The sequence below is a fragment of the Cynocephalus volans genome, chromosome 2, assembly GCF_027409185.1.
Source record: "Cynocephalus volans isolate mCynVol1 chromosome 2, mCynVol1.pri, whole genome shotgun sequence".
Classification (NCBI taxonomy): Eukaryota; Metazoa; Chordata; class Mammalia; order Dermoptera; family Cynocephalidae; genus Cynocephalus; species Cynocephalus volans.
Genome location: NC_084461.1, coordinates 177,887,101 through 177,914,499, shown reverse-complemented (window position 1 = coordinate 177,914,499; position 27,399 = coordinate 177,887,101). Strand labels below are relative to the sequence as shown.

Below are 27,399 nucleotides of genomic sequence, written 5' to 3'. Positions count from 1 at the left end.
CCTCTGTGGTCTCCTTTTCCGCATCTGTGGAGTAGTCTTGTCACAGTGAGTTGGCTCCAGGTGCTGCTGAGAGCCTTTGATGGCCTCCCCCCTGCCCATGCTGCATATGGCCGAGCCCTGGCTTCTGACCTGACCTGCTGCCGGCAGCCTTCGCCAGACTGGGCTTTCTGATCCCACCTACCCCAGGCCCCACTTACTCACTGCCTGCATTGTGAGGCCTTTCCAGACCATCCCCTTGAAACTGCCCACTCTGCCCTGGTCATTTTCAGATGTGCTGCCTGTTTACTTGTTTGTTGTCTATCACTGAGCTTGGGGGTAGAGGGATCCTGGTGCTGAGAGGAAATAGCAGGTGTTTGACCTATGCTTGTCAACTAAGTGAATGGATAAATTCATTCAGTTGATATGTATTGACACGCTCCGTGCAAGATGGGCACAATCCTATCCTCTTTTTATCTAGCACGAGGGACAAGCATGCACAAGTCCTACCTGAGATAGCAGGTGATGGTTTCCTGAGTACTGTGAAATGCGGCTAAGAGATAGGCTTTGGGTTTAGGGCTGAGGAGCCTTAGGTATTCTAGGGGGTGTCAGAGATACTTCTCTAGGAAAGTGGGGTGTGAGCTTGGCACTGCAGAGAAGAGGACTTGGCGGCCCAGCTGAGAGCAGTGAGGAAGCCAGGCCTGGGGGCCTAAGCAGGGGCTCACACAGCTGCACGTTGGAGTTGGGGTTTTCACTTTTACCCACCTGGGAGAGAGGGCTCACCAGGATAGGGGAGGAGCAGGGAGGTAACATTTCTCTTTGGAACTTGCCACAAGGTCTAGCAGGGTGAAGACAGGGGAAGGGGGCCATGTGTTCAGGGTGTGTCCTTGGGGATATGGGGCTGGGGTGTGCATCCAGGGGCCTCATTGGTGGGCTGGGATCTTGTTAGAGTGTGTCCAGGGCGTATCCACAGAGTTCATGGGAGGATGCTTGAGGGGCAGCAAGTCCAGGGGTCCATGGGCATGCCAGAAGAGGTGACTGAGAGTCTTAGCAGGAGGTTTGGGGTGGAACCTGATGTGTAGACCTGGAGTCTATGGGCTGGGGCAGCAGGTCTGAGGTTTTGTTTTGTTTTTGTGTGTTGGGCTAAGGTAGGGGAGACTCGATCCTGTTTACATGCTGGTGGGACAGGACTAATTGGGGGAGAGGTGAGGCTGAGAGGAGGTGGAGAGCAGGGGCCTGGGTGGGCCAGTGGGGCTGAGGCTCAGCTGCAAAGGGATGGAAGGCTGGGGGGAGGCATCGGAGGGAAAGAGGGTCTCTGGCACAGTGGTGGAGGGGTGTCCTTGTCAGTGAGAAGCCCTGCCCTGACAGTTGTCTAGCCCACAGACATTGTGGAGTCTCTAATCTTCTTGACCATGTGTAGGTACTGCAGAAGTAGAACAGACTCATCTGCCTTCTAGAGCACTCTTTCTTAGAAGGGGAGGAGGAGAGAGGTGGTCTTGGACTTCTCTTCTTTCTGGGGCCCCTCCCACTTATAGAGACCCCCCGAGCTTTTATACCCATGCCTTTGGGGCTGGGTTGGAGCCGCTCTGACACCTGGCAGCTTGGGGTTTCTAGAGTATTTGTCTCTTTTAGAACATGCCTACTTATTTTTAACTTTTGCTTTTTTTTTTTTCCCCCCCAGTGGAATCAACTATGACAAGCCCCTGCCTCCCATCCAGGTTGCATCTCTTCGTGCAGAGAGAATCGCAAAGGAGAAGAAGGTGTGGCTGGTCTTGTGCTTGTGTGGGGAAACATAGTTGCCATGGTTTCCTGTCAGACTGGGAGAGCCTGTGTGGGCCACGTCCACTCTTCCAATGGCCTCTCTTCTTTCCTGACCCTTTCAGGCTTTGGCTGATCAACAGAAGGCCCAGCAGCCCTCCGTGTCACAGCCGCCTCCGCAGCAGCAGCAGCAGCAGCAGCCACCACCCCCACCACCCCCGCAACAGCCACCGCCACTGCCACAGCCACAGCCACAGGCCCCAGGCAGCCAACCGCCAGCGGGGCCACCAGCTGTCCCGCCCCAGTCTCAGCCTGCGCCCCCGCCACAGCCGCAGCCTGTGCAGGCCCCACCAAAGGGACAACCCGCAATAACGACCGTGGGCAGTGCCGCAGTTCTGGTGAGGCCTCCTTCCCAGCTTGGGGCCTGCTTCTCAGAGGGTAGCCCCCTCCACACTTGGGTTTGGTTCAAGCGTTTTCTGTTAAAATGAACACTAGTTGCCAGTTTTAGCAATTTCCAGCCTGCAAACCTTCCTCTTTGAGGAAATAGGCTCTGTCTTTCCCTGTAGGAAGTTTGTGTTTTCACCCAAACTCTGCCATCTCTCTCCTCCAGAGCTTTTGTGAGCTTGGTGATTTTACTCGATTTGGGAGGTTGAGGCAGCTCTTGTTAGCAGAGGTGATTGGGAAGTTGGAAATTACCTAGATTTTATAAAACATAATTGTGATGAATTCATCTCCTTTGCTCCCTGCAAACTTGCAGAGCAGACACGTTGTGTACCAACATGCATGCAGGGCCCCAGTAAGCTGCCTTGTCCTGAGAACACTCTCTCACGTGCTCACCTGTGTGCATAAGTCTCAAGTACCCACGTGGAAAAGCTGCAGATGTGCAGAGTGTAGAGAAAAGAATGATGGAGTTATGACTGGCAGACTGTAGTTGCTGATAGTCATGGTCTGTGTGTGGCATAGACACATGGAAATCTCATGCACTGACTCACTGGCCAAGAGCACATTCTGTGCTGAATTGGCGTGTCAGCTAGGCGTGGAAACAATTTTGTTACTTAGAGCCATTTCCTATACATTCTTTTTAAAAACTGTATTTGCTGTAGTGGGATTTTTATATGCACTTGGACAACTTTGTTCTTCACTCATTCAAAAGATATATTTATTATGCACCTGCTTAGTGCTAGGACTGTCACAGCGAGCAAGATGGGCAGTTTCTCTGCTCACTGGAGCTTAGGCCATCAGACAGGTGTGGGTCACCGCAAGTATGGACGGGAAGGAATCAAGGCTGAGCAGCAATGCGTTGGTGAGGAGCTGACGTTTGAACCAAGACCTGTGCGGCAAAGGCTTGGTCGTGACAAGAATGAAAAGCAGCAAGTGTAGAGGCCCAGAGCTTAGCCGATGTGAGCGCCAGAAAGGCCTGCATAGCCGGAGTTGGGATGAGAGGTAGTGGTGGAGGACGGGGCTGGAGCCAGCCAGTGTGGCTGCAGAAACGTGGCCAAGAGTGGATCTGATGCTGGTGTGTGAAGCCTTGGAAGGTTGATGCAGAGAGAGCTTGCAGTGAACTTGAATTGAGTTTTCTTTTTTAAATAGGCGGGGACCATTAAAACACCAGTTACTGGGACAAGCATACCAACTGGTAAGGAGAATACGGAAATGTTGAAATAAGTAATTACTTTTTTCTGGTCCTCTTGCCTCACACGCCTCTTCCTCTGCAGGCACCGTGAGTGGAAATGTGATTGTGAACACCATTGCGGGTGTCCCGGCCGCTACTTTCCAGTCCATTAACAAGCGTCTTGCTTCGCCAGTGGCTCCTGCAGCCTTGACTGTGAGTTGTCCCTACCCTTGGCGAGCACACTGTGACTTTGTATCGTAGGGAAATTATTATTATTTAAAAAAAATAGTCCATCAGTGAAAAAAGTGCTGATCTAGTTTGAATTTCATAAAATAAGTAACTGGTCAGTATGGTGGTTTCAGAAACACTAAGATGTTTAGGGGATGGTTTCTATTTTGTACTTCATGGGAACGAGCATATGAGTTGCAAGTGTGTGTGATGAAAATTTTTGCCCACAGTATGATTTTTATTGAGGTGGGTGGGACATGAGGACATATGGTGAATTTCGTTGTGCCTGTGTGGGGCACCAGAGAGGGGGACAGTAACCGTCTGGGGGTGTTGCACTGGAGGAGGGCATGTGACTCGTTGCTGGGGTGTGTGCAAGGGCCAGGTGGGGCACCGGAGAGAGTGGTCAGCTTCTGTAGGAATGTCTGGACCTCAGGTGTGGGAGGCAGGTTTGGGCCCGCCTGGGCAGAGAAAACACTGAGGAAAGATTCCGAGCTGTGGGATCCCCGAGCACAGAACCGGAGGACATATTCTAGTGTCCAGCCACCTGCTTTTCTTTGATATTTCACCATAAAAACAAAACAGAACTGACATTAAAGAGTTTAAATTTATATACTGATTTCCTGTTTAGTCACAGGCCCAAAGGCAACATGTACCCTGAATAGAACAAACACTGCTTCAAAGTCAGTAGTGCTTTGGCAAGTAGAAAAGTTGGTTTGGAAAAGTGTCACTCCTGTGAAGATGTTGCTATAATATCTAGATGGTGTTGTGTCGGCAAAAGGATAGACACTTAGACAGATGGAATCAGATAGAGATCCAGAAGTATATGGTCCCCCTTTTCTCTCTCTCTCTTAATCTATATATATACTCAGTTGAATTTGTTGAAAGTCCAAAGGAGTTCGATGGAGAAATGATAGTCAACAAATGGTGCTGGAACAATTGGGTAGCCTGTGTTAGCATATGCAAAATAATGAACCTTGACGTGTAACTTACACTGTATATAGTCACTCAAGATGGATCTGAGACCTAAGTGTAAAAGCAAAAACTATAAACTTCAAACCAAAATAACATTTCTAGAAGAAAACATAGGAGAAAATCTTGCTACCTTGGTTTAGACAAAGATTTCTTAGGATACCAAAAGTCTGAATTATGAAAGAAAATAAGTTAGGCTTCCTCTAAGTTAAGAACTTCTGCTCCTCGAAAAATATTAAGAAAATAAAAAAAGCAGAGACTGGGAAAAATATTTACAAAAATATTTGTAAAATATATCTGATAAAAAAGGACTGGTATTCAGATTATATAAAGATCCTTCAACTCAGTAATAAGAAAACAACTTAAATACATGGATTTAAATACAAATGTTTGTAGTGGCTTTATTCATAATTGCTAAAAGGGGAAGCAACCCCAGTGTCCTCCATGGTGAATGGACTAATAAATTGTGACCTACTGATACAGCCACACGGAGGAATCTTGGATGTATCCTGCTGCTAAGTAAACAGAGTTTCAAAAGCTATATGCGCTGCATGATTTCATTTAAATAGCATAAAAGAGGCAACACTATAGAACAGATAAATGATTGTCAGGTGCTGGAGGTGAGGGAGGAGTTTGACTTCAAAGAAGTACATGAGAACTTTCAGGAGTGGTGGAATGTTCTGTATCAGGATTGTGGTGGTACTTAAATGACTATATGCATTTGTCAAAATTCATAAAACCGTATACCTAAAACAAGTGGAATTGTGTAGGTAAGATATACTTCAATAAATATGACTTGAAAAAACAGTCTCTAAGCAGTAGAATATGTATATATAAAGTTTTTCCAGTATGTGACAAGATTATTTCATATATTTTTCTTCTGCTTTACAGTAAACTACTTTAGGTTCAGTTATTTCAATACATAGCAAGTTATTGATTAGGTTTATCACATGATTAGGTTTATCACATTGGGAACATTCTATATGATGAGTACCATTATTTCTATGAGATTAAGAAGCTAAAATCATTGCATTTAGTGTTTTATTTTGAAAAAGACCTATTTCTTTGTGATACTTTAAAATATAAAGTAATTAATTCATTACATATTTTTTGAGCAGCTCTTAATGTACAAGATACTCTTCCTGGTGCTGTGGGCATAGGAACAGGAATCAAAGACATGGCATACTTTCACAGGCCCCTCGTAATTTTGTAGCTGGAACATGAAAGTGGTAAAGATACCATGTTGTGGACAGTCGGTTATCTCACTTTGGGGAGTCAGGGAAGGCTTTCTGGAGAAGGTAGCATTGGGCTTCACAGGGACCGGAAGTGTATCATCCACAGAAATGACTCCTTAGAAGGCAGGGCAAGAGCATGAGCAGAGGCTCAGAGGTGGGAGGGGAGTGGCACATGTGGAGAATAGCAGGAGGTTCTGTTCGGATGGAGCACAAAGTATACTAACAGAGCATTGGTGGCTCCCTCGTCCTTTAAAATGAAAGGTTTTTTTATTGAGTGGCTACTTTGTGCTTGGTGTAACATTGAGGCTGTATTGTGTTGGGGTTTGGATACTGGAGTAAAAATACAGATTTTGTTCATCAGGTGGTGGGGATCCCATGAAGGTTTTTGAGCAGAGGTATGTTCTAGGAAAACTAATGTGATTTTATGTGTGTAGAACTGGTTAGGGTAGAACAGGCTAAGGAGAAAACTATTTCGATAGTCCAGAAAAGGACTTCTATTTCTTGTAGTAAAGTGAGTTGTTATTTTTAACACCACTCTCTTAATGAAAAGAACTAAAGATGAATTGGATAAAAATTTTACAAATTTTTTTTTTTTAAAAGATGACCGGTAAGGGGATCTCAGTCCTTGGCTTGGTGTTGTCAGCACCATGCTCAGCCAGTGAGCCAACCCAGCCATCCTTATATAGGATCCGAACCCGTGGCCTTGTTGTTATCAGCACCACACTCTCCCAAGTGATCCACGGGCCGGCCCTAAAATTTTAAAAATATTCTTAATGGCTTCAAGGAGCTGACAAAAGAATAAATAATTATCAGGCTAAAGTCTAAGGGAAAGAAGATACCCAGAGAGATAAGCAGGATGCATTGAAGTTATGTTTGCCTTGAGAATAAATTTCAACTTGTGGGCTGGCTGGTTAGCTCACCTGGTTAGAGCATGGTGCTAATAACCTCAAGGTAAAGGGTTTAGATCCGTATACTGGCCAGCCTCAAAAAAAAAAAAAAAAAAATCGACTTGGGACAAGGGGACTCATGTTGAAGTCAGAGACTTGCCAGGGGTGGAGGGTCTAAAAGGAGGCCACTGACACCATCAGCTGGAATCTTGGATGGCTAAACCCTTAGGGTGGGAGTGAGCTGGCAGTTAGAATATCTGCCGTGACCCCCAGGGGTCAGATGGAGAGCTGCCCTTTTGTTGAAGAGAGGGTTAGGAGGGGACTGTCCCTGAGAAGTGGTGATCACAAGCTAGCTCTTCTGTCATTTGGCAGCTCAAGTGAAAATTGTCTAAAAAGGGCCCAAAAAACTGCTGAAGTCAAGTGAAGTAGACTTGGATTGAGAGTGCCCTGGATGGTGACCCAAAGCAAATGCACATGCTCTCTGCAGGATCATGGCTTCATCTTTGACTTTTTAGAATTTCCACAAATAATTTCCAAGTAGAATGAACAGCATAATTGAAAAGTGACCAAGTACACAGGAAAACAAGGCACCAACTAAAGCCATCAAGGAGGATGACAAGGAACCCACCACTGCAGCAACAAGGAGACCTTAGAGGCTCCAGAGGCAGGTTCCTTAGAGGTGGAGCCAGGAGCTGGGGAGTGCTGTTCTTACTGTGATGAAAGTGGATAACTGCCAATCCTGGAGTCCTGTACCTTTTGAAAATATCTCAAAGAACAGGATAAAGTAAAGACATTTTCAGACAAAAACTGAGAGAATTAATTAGCAGTAGATCATCACTAGATGATATACGTTAAGCAGAAGGAAGGTGTTCCCAAGCTGGAGGGTCTGAGAGACCAAAGGAAGGTAGAGCACAGGAAATGATAACTGTGTGGACTAACATAGATGAAAATGACTTTACATAAAGTAGCAACTCACCGTGGGATTAACAAAGATAAAATTAGTATACATTATAATAACATGTAAGTTGGGAAAGGAGTAAAAGTGTTAAAATGTTCTTAAGTCTCCTTATTGTTCAGAAAGAGCGTGAAATTATTAACTTTAGACTTTGATAAGGATTCATGATATAATTTTTAGATGAGCCACCAAAGGAGTAAAAATAGAGTATATAACTTTTAAACTTTGGTAAGGAAAAGTTGGATGAAAAAAAATAAGAAAAGGAGGCAACAAAGGAGATTTGAAAGAAATATACAGGGAGCGGGGAAGAGGAACGGGTAAAGGGTCACGAAAATCAACTAAAATGTATATTGAGAAGTTAAAATAAAAAAGAAAAGAAAAGAAACATACAACAGCTGGGTTGAATAGAAAGCATAGAATAACATGCTAGATTTAAATCTAAATAAGTAAGTAACGAAATGTGAAAGGATCAAAAACAAACTGAATAGTCCATGAAACTATAATGAATGTCAGAACCAAGAGAGCTGCGGAAGCAAATGACACATTCAGGGGAGATTTCAGAGGTGTAGTTAGGGTTTGTCTTCTAGTTCATTGGGGGCTAGGGAAGGGCACTAGAAGTGCGACCAGGGTTTGAGCTTGGCCACTCTGACTGATGCTCCTCCCCCACTGGCCAGAGAGTGAGCTTGGGAAGCAAAGGGATGCTCTGAATTTTAGGCAAGACGAAGTTAAGATGCCACATGACTTTAAGCAGGTGGAAGGAGATTCGGGGCTGTCGCTTCTGTGCAGACTGGGGACAGTGGTGGAGAGTTAGCCTGTGGGCTGTATATTTTGGGGAAGAGGTGCCTGCAGGAGAGTCAGGAATTTCATACTGCTCCTTGGGACCAGAGGCATTTGAGTGGAGAGAGGCACAGCAGGTGTTTTCAGCATGCGGATGGGAACGTGGTCACCTGAAACTGTTGTGTCTGTCCATCGCAATCTGATCTGCTGTGAGAAAACATTACTCAAGGCATGTGCTTTTGAATTTACACATGAAACCCATACTCTGTCAGTACTTTGTGAAAAGACTGAAAGCTAAGATGTATTTCACAGCCTGGGGTTCTGGAGTTTGGTGCACTTTTCTTTCCTGCTCTCAGTGTGGAAAACCCTGGAGTGTAGGGCAAAGTGATTTGATAAGGTCCCTGTTTGCCTTTTCTAGACGTCTGGAGGCTCTACTCCTGCCCAGGTGGTTCACACCCAGCCACGAGCGGCCGGCTCCCCAGCCACTGCGACCACTGACCTGGTGTCCATGCCAACGACTCAGGGTGTTCGAGCGGTCACTTCTGTGACAGCCTCCGCCGTGGTCACCACCAACCTGACCCCAGTGCAGACCCCGGCACGGTCTTTGGTGACCCAAGTGTCACAAGGTAAAGGCAGGCTTGGTGCTAGAGCACGTTAGAGCTTGAGCTTCTGCCTGTCGTCTGAGAAGTGAGCATCTGGAGGCAGGTGTGTGTCGGTGTCCAGACCTAAGGAGCAAACCTTTTCCCAGCCACAGGGGTTCAGCTTCCTGGAAAAACCATCACACCTGCCCATTTCCAGCTTCTCAGGCAGCAGCAGCAGCAGCAACAGCAGCAGCAGCAGCAGCAGCAGCAGCAGCAAACCTCTCAGGTACAAGTTCCACAGATCCAGGGCCAGGCCCAGTCCCCTGCGCAGATCAAAGCTGTGGGCAAGTTGACACCGGTAAGCATTTCCCAGAAAGTCACAAACGTGTGTGTCTTACAGGTAGTTGGCACAGGTTTGCAAGCTGGTGCCATGCTGCATGATGCAATTCAAAGTGTATTTTGCAAAAATTTAACATTGTCTTTTTTATAGGAAGCGAGTTTATTATATTTCAGTGAAACGTAGCACACAACACTTTGATTATGCTTTTGAGAAGTGTCTCACAGCTTGTTCATGGCACTTTGGAGACTTTATTTCCCCATCTGCAAGCGCATCTTCTTGCTTAGCTTTCTCATGCATTGTACGCCCTGGTCCAGTCTCCAGAGAGGGCTGGAAGGCCCACTTGGTACCATCCTCGACCAGAGAAGGTGCTGGTGAGAAAGTATTCCTCAGCAGTTTTGGGAGACCAGGTGGTGGAAACTTGTTTTAAGAATAGTTCATTTGCAGTATTGTTTCTCAAAGATTGGTCATTTGTGATGTTCCTAGTTTTTGCCAATCTGTGTACCACCTTTGCTGTTATTTATGTGTGTGTGTGTGTATTCATTTTAAAAGGAAATCTTATATCTCTGCCATCGATGGAAAATCAGTAATACTTGTCATAGCAAGTAACCAGAAAAACACACTTAGTAAAAACAAAATAGTGCTTTGAGGTTCCAGTTGGTTGTTGGGCCTGCCACAGCACCTGAACTTGGGTCTGCTGCCCCTCAGCTACACAGGGAGGAGAGGACTTGTTACAGGGTGTTAGCAACATGCATGTGCTGAGCGGAGGCTCATCCCAGAGGTGGGGCAGCCAGGCTTGCGTTGCCTCCAAGGTCAGTGTTGCTCAGCACCCCATCTGTGCCTCCTGAGTGGTCTTATGGCTGCCAGTGGTATGTGGCTATTAAATGAGATTTAAATTAATTGAAATGCAGTGAGACAAAACGTTGGATTCTTCAGTCATACCAGCCATATTTCAAGGGCTCAGTGGCCACACATGGCTGCCGACTTGGACAGCCCAGGTGGAGCCTGTTTCTGCCACTGTAGCAATTTCCCCTGGACAGCACTAAACCAGAGAGCTACTGTGCCCAGGTACTCCCAGGTCCAACAGAGATCAATGGATGGAGTTAGGTTTGACTACCTCATGCCCACACAGGTGCCCACTTACCATCCCAGATTTAACCAGTGAGACATCAGTGCCTTCACGTGCCGTTTCTCACCCATTTCAGCTGCCAGGAGCCCCACTTACCCACTCATTTGTGTGGTTCCTTTATTCCTCACTTTATCCTCTCCTAAATGAGTTTCAGAGTCATTTTCATTTCCAGCCTGTCAAAAGAGATCTGATAGTCATGAACAGCTCAATATAGATTTTCCTGGAAAAAAAAAAAAAAACAACCCCATTTATTTCTTAAAATATTTTCTGTACTACTGTGTTGATATCTTGATGTTTTTACTTCTTTTAAAGACATGGGACTTATTAAATTACCATTTTTTACTCATAGTTATCTAACTTATTTTCTATTAATATTAAATAAGTTTGATGGTACTACAGGTTTAAATTCACTTCTTTCTGAGAGGTAAGAACCTAGAAATTTTGCTGTGAACTTACTAATCTGTCAGAATCACTGTTTCTAGTTTTCATTGATGCAATAGTTTTTTTTTTAAACTCGGAGCCATGGTCAGATGAAATTCTAATTTTTAATAAGTGAATACTTAAAAAGTGTTGGTAAGACCCTGGAGGATGGTTTACCCTCTGCATATTAGCAGCTGTTTACTTTGGTATTTGATGGATAGTAGAGGAGTAACTTAAAATCAAGATATCTAATTTAAAGAATGGAAGACAGTTAATGTTGAAGAGAAGATACTTTATTTGGGTTTTAGGAACACCTCATCAAAATGCAGAAGCAGAAACTGCAGCTGCCCCCTCAGCCTCCACCGCCGCAGGCCCAGCCAGGGCCCCCACAGCAGACGGCACAAGTGCAGGTGCAGCCCCCGCAGCCCCCGCAGCAGCAGAGCCCCCAGCTCACCACCGTCACAGCCCCACGGCCCGGAGCCCTGCTCACGGGCACCACCGTGGCCAACCTCCAGGTGGCCCGGCTTGTAAGTTCCAGTTTATACATTTATTTTCCAAAAAGTGCCTTTTTACATTTTGCTTGAACTGTTATTGCTTGCCCAGGAGCATGTTAGGTATTATGACAGACTCACAAGTGGATCATGAGATGTGATCATTGCTTCCAGACCCAAGTCCTCCTTGGAGAGGACGAGGTACCTCACAGGTAGCGGTACTTCCCAGAACTGATTATGTGTCACCAAGCTTCTCAGGGACTGAATGGTTGGGGCGATAGAATGAGAGACAAGGAGGACAGTCACGGCATGTAGGGGCATCCCAGTGCCTCAGAGGTAGAGGGTAGGGCTGAGGCCAGTGTGGCTGCTGTCAAGAGAGTTGGCCAGGCCCCAAGCCAGTCACAGGTGGACACTCCGTAGGCAGCAAGAGAATTTGGAGGTTTTCGAAGGAGGGTATAACAGCAAGATGTGTGTGGTGTCTGGGAAGGTCGGTGTCAATGAGTCTCAGTGTCCTGTGGACCTGGCACTGTCACAGCAGTGTTGGTGTTTCCCTATTAACTCCATATTACAAGAAACTGAGGCACAGGCTAAGTAGCTGCCCAAACCCTGCAACTAGTCAACTACTACTTGAGCTGGGGGGCCCAGGTGCTCAGGTTCAGCTGTATGGGGGCTAGGCCCCCACTTTAGGCCCAGCCTAAAGGCACAGCCCCCGACAAGAGAGGGGGTAGAATCATGAGAAGCAGCTTGGTTTCACCTGTGTGCACAAAAAATGCAAATTCAAATGGGGAGAGTGGTAGCACCCAGTAATGGCCAGGAATGAGGGACCTTCTGAACTGTGGTCAGTGACCTTTTTTGGAGAGGATTTTGGTGATTAATCTGTAATAATGTGCACACTATTTAACTCATCAATCCTTCTTGTCATATCCTAAAGAAATAATAGAACAATTACAAAGTGCTGAATGTTCAAGCTTGTTTCAGTAATGTTAAGGGAAAATTAAATGTCCGTTCCTAAGGAGTTCACTCAAATTATAGAGCATTCCAAACAATGGAATATTAAGCAACTTTGAAAAGTGATTGTTGTAAAGGGTAGAGAAACAAGTTACAAAATATCTACAGTTCATCCCATTTTTTATTTTCACAGCAAGCCACATAGATAAGGACAGTGCCTACAAGGCTAAATACCAGTTTTAACATTTATTTATAGGTAGCTCTGGGAGTATGGGTGATTTTTACTTTCTTCTTTATATTAGGTAATCCCAGTTTCTGTACATAGAAAAATAGACTTATTTCCATTTTCCTTTTTAAAAATGTAATTTATGAAAAAGAGTGCTTGGTAGCAGTGTGGCAGGTGAGTAGGAGAAGGTGGCAGGCACTGCTGGACTGTCAGATGGGAGGTGATGGCAATGATCTTGGAGTGCGGGGCAGTGGTTGATACTTTAGTGGGAGCCGAAGGAACAGGAGATGAGAGCTCCTGTAGGAAGTGTGGTGCGAGGGTTACTGGTGAAATACAGGAGATGGAGGGGCAGAGGTGAATGTCATATGACATCATTCATGTCTGAGCTGTGGTTGTGTGACTGACTAGCCTGTGGATTGTACTCAGACTCCACCTGCGTATCTGCTCGTAACAAGGTTAGCAGGGTGCCCGGCCTCCTGATCCGGTATTCCTATATCATGTAGCCATGAAGTCTTCTTTCAGGGTCGCTGCCATGTTTCAACTGCTTATCTTTGTGTTTTCTCATGGCTTGACTCCTTGTGGAGAAATGTTTGAAAAGACACTCAATATCTTGAATTTCTCTGGACTCTCCATTATTTCTACTGTTTAGACCCGGGTTCCCACTTCTCAGCTGCAGGCGCAAGGGCAGATGCAAACCCAGACACCCCAGCCGGCTCAGGTGGCCTTGGCGAAGCCTCCGGTGGTTTCCGTCCCGGCGGCAGTGGTCTCTTCGCCGGGGGTCACAACCCTGCCCATGAACGTCGCGGGGATCAGCGTGGCCATTGGGCAGCCACAGAAAGCAGCAGGTGCCTGCCCCACCCCTGCCCCCTGCCGCTGCTCCTTGCCGTGCTTGAGCACTGTGGGATGGGCACCAGCTCTGCCACATCCTTCACTTAACACCCCTTAGCCATGTTGTTGCATGTTTTAGTTTAAATGCCTCTTGGAGATTTCCAAGGACAAGTTTTGGCTCTCAATTCAACTGTTAATATTCTCAAATTTCCATATTTTTATTTAAATGTGATTTATGAACCCAAAAACATTTTAAATGTATTTAAGGGCTACCTTTATCTGTCTCGATATAGTTTCATAGTTTATAATTTTCTGTGCAGAAATGAGTCAGTCTGAACAGAACTTCATGTGAGCATAAAACTCTATTCACAACCTGGAATTGATGATGGATTGCATTGTGTTTGCAGGACAGACTGTCGTGGCCCAGCCTGTGCATGTGCAGCAGCTGCTGAAGCTCAAGCAGCAAGCTGTCCAGCAGCAGAAAGCCATCCAGCCCCAGGTTGCCCAGGGCCAGGCAGCTGTCCAGCAGAAGGTACTGGCTCCCTGTTTGGATTTTCCACTTGGTGTGTCTCTGAGCTGAGTTGGGCCTACCCGGACAGGATCCTGGCATCATGCACTTGGGTTTCAGAGGGCAGCTTCAGGGATAGAGCTGCTAGTGTGGTTGTAGACATTTGGGTTTTCTTTTCTTCCTTTATGAAATTAGTGCTGCAGGTGATGTGACCATAGTCTGAGAACAAGGCCTGGAGGGAGGCCAGGGGTGCCTGAGGATGGGTAGGTTACCTTTAGGGGCCTGCGTGGAGCTGTGATGGATGCAGGGCATGGGATTGCATTGCTGGGATGGAGAAGGGCTCAGGGAGGCAAGTGGAGCTCACAGTGTGTGGCCTGCCTGGACTCCTGGTCGAGTCTAGATCCAGGCGCGAAGTACGTGGTGGGCAGTGGGAGAACATGCACGAAGGGCCTGATGAGGCACAGGATGCTGCTTAGAGAGACATCTGAGAGCCTGGAGCCCCTTCCCAGCTCAGTCAGGTCCCTGAGGTGAGCTGGCCTGGATAGGGCTGGAGGAGGTCACTGTAGGAATAGACAGAGGGGTAGGGTTGCTGAGAGCCAGGTGTGGCCTTGCCGTGGTGATTGTCTAGGAGGGAGACATGTTGTAAAGGTGTGGGGTCCTCCAGTGAAGGCCCCTGAGGGACTGAGGTGGTCACTGGAGGTTTTGACTAGGGAGCATAGTCCTTACCTGGCTCTGATCCTCCCTAGTCTCTTTTCTTCAGATAACTGCACAGCAGATTGCTGCTCAAGGCCCACAGCAGAAGGTCACTTATGCTGCCCAGCCAGCCCTGAAGACCCAGTTCCTTACCACACCCATCTCCCAGGCCCAGAAACTGGCTGGGACCCAGCAGGTGCAGACCCAGATCCAGGTGAGCCCCACATGGTTGGAGCAAGGGTGCCAGTGTTGTGCTGTGAGATGCAGTACGTGCTCAGGAGGGGTGTGGTGTGCAGAATGATGACAGCCGAGGAGGAGCTGTGCGCCCCATCTCTGCCGTAGGGGCTGCGGTTCCCTCCACTGCTTTGTGGCTTTGCCTTCACTGTGTCACCCAGTGGCCGGCATCCGGCTGAGCTGTGTGCGATTGAATAACACATGAGTGAAGTCTCAGCTTCGTGTTGTGATTCGCCTTTCACTGTGCATGTTTGTGAGCCCCTCCCGGACTTCACACACACAACTCCACTGTGTGAGTGTGCATGGTTGGCCCGCTGAGCAGTGCCATACCTCTCCTGAGCATGTGTGGGAGTGCGTGGAGTGGATGTGCTAGCTGCAGCCTGTGCATCCCCAGCCACACCCCACCTGCAGTGCAGGCGCTTGAGAGCTGGTTGTGTGCAAAGGAGGTGGTATCTCTTTCTAGTGTTTATGTTTCTCTGGAAACGAATGCGATTCCATCTTTTCACCTGTTTACTGACTATAAGTCTCTTTTGTGAAGTGCCTGTTCAAGTTTGTTAATAATTTTGCTTTTATGTTTTGGATGTTAGTCTTCAGTTCTGTGTGTTGCAGCAATTTTCTCCCAGTTTATGGTTGTCTTCTCAGTTACTTTATGGTGTCTTTTGATGAGTGGAAGTTCTTAATTTTCAGGTACTGGAATGTATCGGTCTTTTCATTTCAGGATAGAGCTTTTCATTTCTTGCTTAAGAAATTCCTCCCAAAGGCCATGGAGTTATTTCCTGTATCTTCTTGTAAAAGCATTATAATTTTGTTTTCTCATTTGGGTCTTTTATTCTCCTGGCATTGAATTTTGTATATGATGTAAAAATAGGAGTTCAGTTTAACTTTTCCCCCTGAATACACTTATTTTCAGCACTGTTTATTACAGTTGCATTCTTTCCTTCCTCTATCCATAGTGCCACTTCCATCCCAAACCCTGCATGGTTCTTTTTGGGGGCTTTGTCCCATTCCACTGTCTCATTTATTCTGACTTGACAGTAAGACTTGCTGTGAGGAAGGCGCATCCTTCTGCCAAGTCTTTCCTCAGGGAGATCTTGGCTCTTCTTGGCTTTTTTCACTTCCTTGTTAACTTTAGAGTCAGCTTACTAAGTTATACAGTCAAAACTGTTGGAGTTTTTATTAGAATTGCATTGATTCTTTTCTTTTTCTGAATGAACAGTACAGGGATCAGTGGAACTGGGAATCCCTGACCTTGGTGTTATCAGCACTGAATTGCATTGATTCTGTAGATCAGTTTGGGGGAGAGTTGACATCTTTACAATCTTGCCTTCAGATTCACCAACATAATATATCTTTTGTTACTTAAGTCTTCTTTAATGCTTTTTAATTAAGTTTTCTAACTTTTTCCATAAAGGTTTTACAGATTGTGTTAGATTTGTTCTCAAGTAATCAGTATTTTCTGATGTTTTTGTAACTAGTATGTTTTTACATTTCCATTTTCTGTCTGTGGCTATTGTGCATTTTTGAACATTGATTTCTAAATCTAGCCATCTTGCTAGATTCTTGCTATTTGAATAGTTTATCTGTAGGGTTTTTTTACATTTTCAACTTTAGCAATCAGTGGGTAACATGTCTCAACCGGGTCACTCTCACATCTTTTTCTTGCATTTTCTTTGTGTGCAGTCATGTTACCTGTGAAGAGTGACAGTCCGTGTCTTTCACTTGCTCCCATCCCTTTTCTTGTTCTTGCCATGCTGTGCTGGCCAGTCTCGTGGTATAGTGCGGTGGGTGGAAGCGGTCCAGCAGAATGCTTAGTTATGTCACTGGGAAGGGTGATGTTTGCTGTTTGGGTTTTCGTATCACCCTGGGTTAGGGTAAGATAATTCTGTACTTTTCTAGTTTGCTAGAAGTTTTCATCCTTTTTGTTAAGATGTTTTTGTCTTTTTTTTTTTTTTTTTTTTTTTTGGCAATCAGCTGGTAGAGGAATCCGAACACTTGACCTTACAACACCACATTCTAACCAACTGAGCTAACCAGCCATCCCTGTTTTTTGTCTTTTTAAAAACCATCTGACAAAGCTCCCTCCCTGGTCTGTCTCCTCCTGCCTCAAGGCTTTCATTACTTACTCTCTGCGCTGATGACGCCTAGACTCTCCACTGCAGCAATTGTCCCTATTCCACGTTCCTAATCGTATAGGCCTTTGTCTTTTGACAATTCCTCACAGATGTCTGATCCTGCAATACCTCCATCCTCACATGATTTTCTCTGCATATGCTAATGCAGTGGATTGTATTAATCATTCTGGGTAACTTAACTGGTTCTGTGGTATTTATCCTACTGTGCATTGGTGAATTCACTTTGCTGGTATTTTCAGTATGTTTGCCTCGTGGTTTCTGGGCTATACTGTCTCTCATTATCCTATATTAGACTTTCTCATCAGGGTCTTTGTTTCCTTCCTTCTACTTCTTTTGGGTTTACTTTGCTATTCTTGTTTTGAACTTGTTGAGATGGAGTACCACTTGGGATTATTTCACATATTTTATCATTTGGTTTTCTTTTAGTCTTAAATAGTTGTGACTTTTCATTTTGATTTCTTCTTTGCTGCCTGGGTTCTTCTTAGAAGTGTTAAATTTCCAGATGACATTTTCTAGTTATCTTTTATTGTTAACTTTTTAAAAATCTTTGTTGTATTGCTGTCAGAGAATGAGGTCTGAATGATTTCAGTCTTTGAAATTTGTTGAAACTTGCTGTATGGTCCAAGATACGATCAGTTTCTTAAACTATTCTGTGTCCATATGGGTGGTTTTTTTTTTTTTGTCCTATTTTTGCTCCTCTTCTAGTTTGAAAATTATGTATTCTCTTTTTCTTCTTTAAGTGGTTACCCTAAAATTTCCACATGCACACTTACCTTTTTGAAACGTAAGGTGAACTGTTGTCTGTCCTGTTTTTCAACAACGGTCTCATCACATCATATCTCCATTTATCTTTCACAACTGAAATGCTGCTATTTTCATGCATTTTAATTTTATCTTTTTTCATCTTGGACTTTTTATGTGATATTATTTTTCTTCCATTTGACGTATATCCTTTGGAATTTCCTTTAGTGTTTGAAAATGCTTGTATTTTACTTTTGTTCCTGAAAGATAGTTTTGCTTTGTACAGAATTCTAGATTGACGTTTATTTTCTTAGTACATTAACAGTACTATTCCCTGGCTTCGGCTGTCTTTTGTCATTGATGAGAAGCAGATGTCCATTTGGCAAGTCACTGCTCTGGTGGTAATCTACCTTTCTCACCTCTCTGGAGACTTTGGTGTTTTGAGTGTCATGACAACACTCTAGCAGGGATTTATTGAGCTTCTTGAATCTGGGGTTTAGGAGATGACCAGCTCTTTGTTGCAGATGTTACATCTGCCTCGTTTTCTCCTCCCTCCCATCCTCTCAGCGTCTTCTGCATTTTCTGTCTTTTGTCTCGCTGTGCTGCATTCTGACGAAAGTCCTCCACTGTCTCTCACTTCACTCACTTTCCCTCAGTTAGTTTTGATTTGCTCTTAAGCTTGTCCATTGCATTTTTATTTTGATTATCTTATATTTTTTATTTTTAGAAGGTCCCAAATGTGCTTGGTTTTTGTTTTCAGGCTTCAAAGAGTGAACATAGTTATTTTGTCAGTGTCTGAGAGTGCCTCTGTCTGAAGACATGCTGCATCTGATTTTATTGTGGCCTTAGGTAGTCTGTTCCTTTGTCTTATAGTAATTTTTTTCTTGTGAGCCAGTTTTCCTTGAAGTTGTAGTTGTGGGAATGCTTTGTGACCTGGGGTGAGGATGCTCTGTTGCTGCTGCTGGGCTCCTGTGGACTGTGGGTATGTGCTGCACAGCTTGTGACTGCAGGGTTTTGTATCTCTCAGGTGGTGTCCACATGGTCTCTAAACATGTGTCTCCTTCCCCACACCCTGGTATCAAAGCTTAAGGCAGGTGATTTCCTTACAAGACCCCTTTGGAGGGAAGGGGGTATATTCTTTGAAGCTTTTAGGTATATTAGTGTGGCAATGTCTTCCTTTAGGAGGCAGCTGTGGGGCATTGGTGGCTCTCCTGCTAGCTGCTTACTGAGGGCGGGGTCTGGCCCTTTTGTCTGGTCTCTGTGCTCTGTGAGACCCCGAAGGCTGCAGCGAGAGGTCTCCTGCATCTGCTCATTGCTGAAGTTTTGGAACTGGCAGTTCCTTACTTTTTCCAAGTTTGTTGGTGCACTTAAGATGTGTGGTATTTTAAGACATTTCAGTATTTTCAGTGGCTGGCCTACTGTGGCTCTGAAACAGCCCTGCGTAGCTGGCTGTGTCTTTGTTTCCCGTCAGTTCTGCGGTGGCACGAGCAGGGGCAGTTCTGATAATAGTGAAATCCTACTTACAGTTTTTTATTTTAAGTTATAATAAATTAGTGCCTTCTTAGAAATTTTAATTTTAATAATGAGGATTGACATTTATTTGGAGCTTTGTCATTGACAAGTACATCATATAATTTCAGTTTCCCCAGAATTATTTTGGGTAAGAAGTATTTTCATCCTTTATCTGTAAATAAGAGAGCCACACAAGGGTTGGAAGTCCATGAGGGGCTTCTGCTTTTCTGAGCTGGCATCCCAGATAGCCCTGATGGGACACAAATGGCCCCAACCCTCCTAATATGTCAGAGTGCAGGAGATGCCTACAATGACCATCTACAGAAAGTGACACTGGGCAGAAAGTTTTGTTTTAGAAATAGTAAGATCTTAACATGATTTTAAGAAAAATGGAGAAAGATGATAAAATAACCACTCTCCAGACTAAGGCTAATCCTTGGTGTTCTGACCCCAGACGTCTGTACTCCCGCTTCAGCTTGCTATCTGAACACAAGTGTGGCTGCTCCAGAACATCGTCCAGACTGTCACGCAGCAGGAAGTGCTGAGATATTTAATTTCATTCTCAGTCTAATTCTTGCATGTAAACTTGGAGCAGTTTTTATTAAAAGAACAAATTTAGCCAGCTGGTTATCTCAGTTGGTAAGAGTGCAGTGTTGATATCACCAAGGTCCAGGATTCAGTCCCTGTTACTGGCCAGCCACCTAAGACGAAGAAAGAACAAATTTATCTGAAATACAAGACCAAAAATAAGCTTAAATTACTGGAGATTACAAATCAGGGAGGCAGTCGTTCGTTACTCACTGTCAAGGTGAAATAGTTTGTTCTCTCAGTATTTCAGGTGAGCACACTTTGACCTGGTGACCCAAAAGAACAATTCTCATTGTGGTGTTTTTGTTTTTGCATGAAGAGCCAAGAAAGAAAGAGAAAATTCTTTTTGTATGCACATTCTTTTGAATTGTCTATTTGGCTTTTTTTGTTTTGTCAAAGGTTGCAAAACTCCCTCAAGTTGTTCAGCAGCAAACACCTGTGGCCAGTATCCAGCAGGTCGCCTCTGCTTCTCAACAGGTAGGACACGGAGACACATGGTGGTTCTGAAGGGCTCACGTCTTGTTGATAAACTTCACATTCCTTGTGTTGAGAGAATTTGTGGTTTTCATCCCGAGGAAGTAGAATTTTAGTGATTATAGAATCACTTTTGATTTTTGCAGGACATGCAAAAACATTAACTTGGGGGAAAAACTTAATACCCTTAATAGTAGGGAAAAACTGAAGAAACATGTTTAAACTTAGTGTCAGCTGTACTGAAAGAACCTTACCTTGTGTTCATTTCTAGGATCATTCATTCAGTAATCTTAGGTGTGTCCTAGAAGGTAAAGGCACTTTACGCACTTTTTAGAGAAGTGCAGACCTAAAGGAAACAGATTTGCTCTCAGTGATCCTGGGCCCAGGAGCAGAAGTGCTGGGAGACAGTGATGACTTTACCTTCCTGACAAAGAGCCTTCGGGCTCATTTACTGTTTTTATTTGTTTCTACAAGATGTGGCTATATGGCACAAAGCTTTAAATTTAAAGCAATGTTTAAAATGCTTTTATTTTGTTCAGAGTCACCCTGGCATATAGATTTCAAGAAGCCAAATGGTATTAAAAGCTTTACAACAGCAACAAAATCAGAGGCATCTGATCTTAGTCTAAAAGCAAAGACATTTTAATTTTCTGTTTTGTTCAGTAGGAACAGAGGTCGTATTTAGGTGTGTCTGCCAGTTCTCACGTCATAAAAGCATACTTACCAGTGAAGCTTCTTGAACTCCCTCCCCATCCCAAAGAACATCTGCCGTCTTGTTCTTGGGCTGAGTTTTCTGGGTGACTTGTGTTTTCTGACTCTCTTGGCTCAGGCTTCTCCACAGACTGTGACACTCACGCAGGCTACAGCGGCAGGGCCGCAGGTGCAGATGATTCCCGCAGTGACTGCTACAGCCCAGGTGGTCCAGCAGAAACTCATACAGCAGCAGGTGGTGACTGCGGCGCCGGCCCCACTTCAGACCCCAGGCACTTCACATCCACCGCAGGCGCCAGCCAGCTCTGACAGCCCCAGCCAGCAGCCCAAGTTACAGATGAGGGTCCCTGCTGTCAGGCTAAAGACACCCACCAAGCCTCCATGCCAGTAATCAGGAAAGCAGAGGCTGTCTCATGGCGAAGGCACAGACTACCTTTCTCACAGAAAACACTTCATTTAATTTTGAACCTTGGGACAATGTCATGTAAGATATTCAGCACTCGGAAATGCTGTAATTGAAACAATGTAGTGTTATCATTTTATTAAAATGCATTCTACACTGCAGGAAAAGTGATTCTTACTGAATGCCCCCTTTTCTGTATTATGTGACTAATTGAAAAGTATCAGTGACAGTCTTTTCTAAATCATTTTTACCTTTTGGTTTTTCCTCCAGAGCGATAGTGCTGGATTTTGAAAGCCATTTAGAATTTCTCTGTTAGTGTATAGTATTTCGTACATCCAAAAGCCATTTGGAATGTGCAGTGAGTCATAAAATAGAATTTCTAAAGCTCAAATATGTCTTCGGTGGTGTCTGCCGTAGTTTAGTTCTTTATACCTAACTGAAAAAACATATCATCATCATTATAGAGGAGGAAGCCTTTGTAAAGTAAGTTGTCTGAGACTGGTTTTTCATTCCAAAGAAAGCCAATATGTTTTTTTCCTTCCCTCCTAAAATATGATTTGTTTAAACTTTTAAGGGAGTTATTTAGTACTTGTACCTGTTTAAATACACATGATAACATCCCCAGATTATGTTTAAGGAAAATGATTTGTGATTCAATTTACATTCCAAAGAGTAGCTAGTGTGCTCTCCCCCTGAGCCTGACACCCCCCGTCCCCCCCCAGTGAGATTTGCTTTCATTTAAAGGAAACTTTTGGGACAGATACCAATCTCAGTGCATTCATGATGGGTTCCCAGCTTTCCCATAAAGCTCACATTTGGACTTGGTGTGGTGGACAGCTCCAGGGAACCTTGGTCATGCTCTTGTCCTGCACTGGTATGAAGCCCAGAATGCCGGGCAGGTGCTGTCAAGGTGCAGATTTATGGATGCGTGTTTGTCAAGGCAGGCAGCTCCACAAGGACCAGGTGGATGTCATAGACATGCCCTTGCCACCATCCGTGACTAGCCCAGGCTTTACTGGAAGCTGAGAAACCTCTGTGTATCAGGTGGTGTGTTTATGACTCTGGGTGTGTTAACCACAGCAGTGGGCCTTGCAGCTCCTCATCGCAGACTTGGAGCATCAGCTTTTCTGTCTGACAGATAAGCTCACTGTGGTTTTGCCTGTCAAGGGGAGAACCACCTGCACTGTTTGTGAAAGGTGCACAGTTGAGGGGAAAAGACGAAGCCCAGGATTTGCTGTTGTTTTTATCTTTTATTATGGCAAGATAATAAATGCAATTTTAGTGGGCTTGAGTGGCTGCTGATGTCTCCTGACCTTGAAGTTGTCACCAAATCAAAAAGACACACATCCAGTAACACCCTCTAAGCTGCAGACCTATTTTTGTCTGTTTAATGTTATTTGGTCCAGGAAATTAGGTTATATTAGGTTTTTGTATACTAAGTATCAGTTATGGCATCCGTAAAGATTTTTAATTTTGTATTATATCTAATCCATTTCCTCCTCATTGTGTCACTTAAAGTGACATTAAAGAAGGGGTTCTGTCCTACAGTGTGTTTCCCATCCATCTGCAGGTTCACGTAAACAGCAACATAGCAATATTTAGTGAAGCCAACCTGGGACTCATTTCTGAGCTCTTGAGGAGAAACTTGGATAAAAGTAAAAATCAAGTGTTGAAAAAACAAGGGATTTAACATTTTAGTTAATTGAACATATCAAAACAGAGTACTATAATCTATTTTCTTATAACCAAACCCATTCATTCTGGTTTGTCCTGTGCTGTAGCGAGAGAGCACAGCTCTCAGGAAGGTTCTTGTGCATACTTTGTATCGGGTTTCCAGTGAAAGTTTCTGCTCCTTTTTATCCTCAAATGTGCAGGTCTGAATATATAGGAGTTCTCTTTGGTCACCTTATTTTAATTTGTACACCCTGTTCATTTTCTTTTGTCCTTCGTAAAAAACGAGTAGTCTCCTTTTAGGTAATGGTGAAATTTTGAGTGTACTTATTTTAGAATATCCTAGCCATAACTGCCTAAATAAAAGTTATCTATTAATCCAGAACACTAGAAGAGACTTTAGAAACATCTCTCACAAGCTTTTTAAGAGAGCAGAACAGGGATCTGAATATTTGTGGTGTGGAATTCCCATTCCGATCTTACTATATGACTGAAAGAGTCTCGTCTCTGAACTGTTTTCTTCAGCAATTCCCTAATATGAAATATGGACAGAAGATATTTTTACTTGTATCACTGATGTGGTAACATCTAGATGCTGCCACTGACCTGAGTAGTACAGGTTGAATTTGAACATCCCTAATCTGAAGATTCAAAATTTGAAAGTCTCCAAAATCTGAAACTTTTTGAGCACCAAAATGACGCTCCGAGATCATGCTTAAGAAGAATGCTCATTGGAACATTTTGGATGTGGGACTTCAGATTTTCAGATTGTGGATGCTTAACAAGTAAGTATATATATATAATACAAATATTCTGAAATCCAAAGAAAAATACAAAACCCCAAACACTTCTGGTCCCAAGCATCCTGAATAAGAGATACTCAGCCTGTATTCGAAATAGTCATTTAAATAAAAATTCTTCCAGTATATAGTTGTCCAGGCCTTCCTCTTGCAGATCAGGTTCATAAAAATACAGTATGTGATGACTCAAAGAAATTTCCATAACATAAAATATAAAGGCAGCAACCAGAGCAGCCAGAACACTGTAATACTCTAATTGACTACTGTGGAGAACAGTTAACCCAGTTATTCTTTCAGTAAGAGTCATGTATTCTAATGGAGGCCAGGTTGTTCTTGAAGTGTCCAGTGGGAAGCAGAAGCTTGGATCCAAGCACTTGCTCAGATTGGTGGCTGATGAGGCAGTTCTCCTTTTTGCAATCTTTATTATTTTTGTTAACTATCGTAACCAGATAGCTGTTATGTTTTCAAATATAAAACTGAATAAGAACAAGACTGAAATTGTAAATACTTTGTAAACATGATCATTTGTACTTGAATAGTAGGATTTTAAAGGGCACTGATATCCTACCAAACAATAGGTATAATAAAATGACATTTTTGTATACTTTTTTGTTTTGTCTTTCATAGAAAATTAGTTTTTAATTTAAAATGATGCTAGTTGTGCTTTTCATTTGTGTGAAGAAAAAGCAAGTCATGTGGGAGACAGGTTTCTCCTCGCCCACTCCCCCAGTGGCTATAAAACGAACTAGAAGGAATGGAGTATGCTTGGGTGTGAAAATCACATTTACCTCTGCAAGGGCAGGGTCCACTTATCAGCTGCTTCCCAAAGCTGCACATGGAGGAAAGAACCGCTACCCCCTGCTCCTTGTGTGACCTGCTACCGCATGGGTCCCCACGTCTGTCCTTGAGGGTCACGTTGGCACCAAGTGTGGTTTCACACGCAATCTACCTGTCCAAGGGCAGGCAGGTGGGTGGGTCACCTGCTCTTTGGTGCTCTCTGCCGGAAACAACTGTAACCAAGGGGCCTGGGAGTCATTTCTTTCCTTTTTCTCCTCTTTTGCTTTTGGACTTCTCTTTTATTTAAAAAAAAAAAAAGCTGACTACAAAAAATAATGCATACTCTTAATAAAGAGTGCACACACACATTACACAAAGTACAGAAGCACCCGGAAGCCCATGGTTAGTTTTGGTATCTTTTCTTCTACCACAGAAATAGGGTGCATGGGGTGCACTGCCCTGCAGCTCCAGGCTTCCACTTTGTGTCCTCCAAGACGTGAAAGCCTACAGACTCTTGTGTGTACACTTGTATCTGCAGGTGACAGTGCAGACCATGGGAGGTGGATTGCGTGCACAGTGAAGTATGGGTCTGTACTTTACTCAGCACCTTGCAGGGGCTCCCTGGCTCCTGAGGGTCTGGACTCAGGTCCTGGTACACGTGCAGCTCCATTCCTTACCAGCCGTGTGACCATGGTCCAGTGACTTCCCTCAGGGCCTGTTTCCCCTCTCCTAGGGAGGTTGCGAGGATCCAGTCATGGGACACCTGCAAAGCACTCAACATCTGGTACCAGCACTAAGTGATGATTTCTTTGATCATGATTATTCTCAACAGAGAAGAACATGTGAGTTTTGCAGAGCCCACTGTTTCTGACTTTCTGACCCTACTATTAAGTCTTTGCCAAGTGTGCTTGTGGCAACAGGCCCCAGGGCATGCTTCCTTGGCCGCAAGGCTGTATTTCTGTGTGCATTCCAGTGAGAGTGGGGCCCGAGGAGCAGAGTGATAGTGGTGGAAGCCGCTGTCAGAGCTGAGGACTGGCACCTGTGAGCCCACGGGCACTTTCATGGTCACCAACACCAACATATCTTCATGTCTCCTATGCAGATGTCAGATCACGTGATGGCGCTGCCTCCATCCTTTTGCCTCTCGCACTCAGACTTGGGGATTGTGATTCTGGGCAGTGGGGAGAGGAAGGGAATCCCCTTTATCATGGGGTTCTGGGTAACAGTTCTGGGCTATGCTGTTGCCAGCCCATATCGTCTAACCCTATGCTAAATTAAATGTTTCAAATGTCCCATTTTACTGGATAAATGATGGTACATACATTCCAGTGGAATAGAGTGCAGCCACTACAAATGAGAAAGTAGAACTGTATATTCTAGTATGGAATGGTCTGTAAGATGTGGTAAGCAAAGTGCAGACTTGTCTGTGTAGAATTGTCTGCTGGATGAGCACAGGCTGTCCTGGAAGTTTGTGTTAGCTGCCTCTGGGAGGGAGACTGGGGGACAGGGATCAAGGGGTGCTTAGTACTGTTTTGCATACCCTTAATTGTTTGAGCAGTTTGCCTTGTGCATGAATTGTTAATTTCTTGAATAAGGCTCTGTAAATAGCCTTTTCATTACAGCTCCTCTGCTGGAGAAGCTCTATTGTTTATGGGAGCAGGAACAGGTTCTGACTTCTGTACTGATCCTATATAGCTACCTCAGCTCTTACCAGTCCCCAGCGTACCTGTTATTTTGCTCCCTTCTGCTCCCTGTGCAGCCTTAATTGTCTCCCCGACTTTTATTGCTCTCTTTTGTTCTTTGTTACAAAGTATTTCTCCTTTTTCCCTTTGAGGACCAGCCCACATAGCAAAGTGTGCATTCATTCATTCATATTCTTCATAATGTTCGTGTTCTCCAGTAGTGTCTTGTACTGAACAGTAGTATTTGTCTTACTTTCTCAGCTGCGCTGGAGTTCTCTTTTATCCCTATTTGATATTTATTGAGATATATTCCATGCCAACTTTATCACTAGTGGTGGGGGGTGGGAGGGGGAGATCAATACTTGGTGCTTGCTTCCAGAAAATCAAAGCTAGTGAGCGAAATGGATACATTACTGGTTTATTCAGCTGATGTTTATTGAGTGCATACTGTGTGGCAGTTCATTGTCTAGACTATAGCTGTGAGGAAAATAGAAAAGGAGGTTACATCCTAACAGGCCGGACAGATGAGAAAGTAATTCAGAAGATCGTAAGTACTATGATAAGCCATCTGGATTTCATTCCAAATAGATGGGAAGGTTTGAAGCAAGGGCAAACGACCTGATGTACCATTGGAAAGTTCACCCTGTCTACAGTGGACACCTGATTCAAGGCAGCAAGAGTAAAACTAGGGAAATGTTAGACCATTTCAGTGGTCATAGGCAAGAAAGAACTGTGCTTGTGGGTCCTCAGATTCCAGCTTACAACTCATTTTCTCAGGCATTTCTTGACTCCCCTACCCAATTTAAAGTAGGCACAAACCACCACATTTTTCTCAGCTGCTCTGCCTCATTTTCTTCTATTAGCATATTTATTTACCCCTCCTCCCAGACTAGGTTCTGTGAAAGCAGGGACTACATGGCCTTGGTCAATGAAATAGATAGCGTCTAGAAGGTGGGTGGATGGGTGGAGGGATGGATGAGGGGATGGGTGGTAAAGGAATGGATGGGAAGGTGGGTGAATGGATGTGTGGATAGATGGTTGGGTGGGTGGGTATGTGGATGGATGGGTGGGTGGATAGATGAGTACATGTACGTATGAATGTATGTGTGCACTTTT

The 27,399-nt window shown here is 44.3% G+C and overlaps 1 protein-coding gene across 10 annotated transcripts in view; it reads left to right on the top strand.

Annotated features, from left to right (window-relative positions):
* EP400 (E1A binding protein p400) overlaps nucleotides 1–24,408 on the top strand; it is a 118,148-nt gene extending 93,740 nt beyond the window's left edge. For 8 of the 10 annotated variants that reach the window (XM_063084913.1, XM_063084934.1, XM_063084910.1 and 5 more), the window contains 12 exons: nucleotides 1,658–1,736; nucleotides 1,860–2,132; nucleotides 3,325–3,370; nucleotides 3,450–3,559; nucleotides 8,816–9,023; nucleotides 9,146–9,336; nucleotides 11,173–11,391; nucleotides 13,179–13,374; nucleotides 13,765–13,889; nucleotides 14,626–14,772; nucleotides 20,165–20,242; nucleotides 21,069–24,408. In XM_063084913.1, the coding sequence (XP_062940983.1) occupies nucleotides 1,658–1,736; nucleotides 1,860–2,132; nucleotides 3,325–3,370; nucleotides 3,450–3,559; nucleotides 8,816–9,023; nucleotides 9,146–9,336; nucleotides 11,173–11,391; nucleotides 13,179–13,374; nucleotides 13,765–13,889; nucleotides 14,626–14,772; nucleotides 20,165–20,242; nucleotides 21,069–21,341 (1,945 nt within the window). In that variant the 3' untranslated portion in view covers nucleotides 21,342–24,408. The remainder of the gene's footprint in view (nucleotides 1–1,657; nucleotides 1,737–1,859; nucleotides 2,133–3,324; nucleotides 3,371–3,449; nucleotides 3,560–8,815; nucleotides 9,024–9,145; nucleotides 9,337–11,172; nucleotides 11,392–13,178; nucleotides 13,375–13,764; nucleotides 13,890–14,625; nucleotides 14,773–20,164; nucleotides 20,243–21,068) is intronic. The other 2 variants (XM_063084921.1, XM_063084927.1) reach the window with 2 other exon arrangements.
* The last annotated feature ends 2,991 nt before the right edge of the window (nucleotides 24,409–27,399 follow it).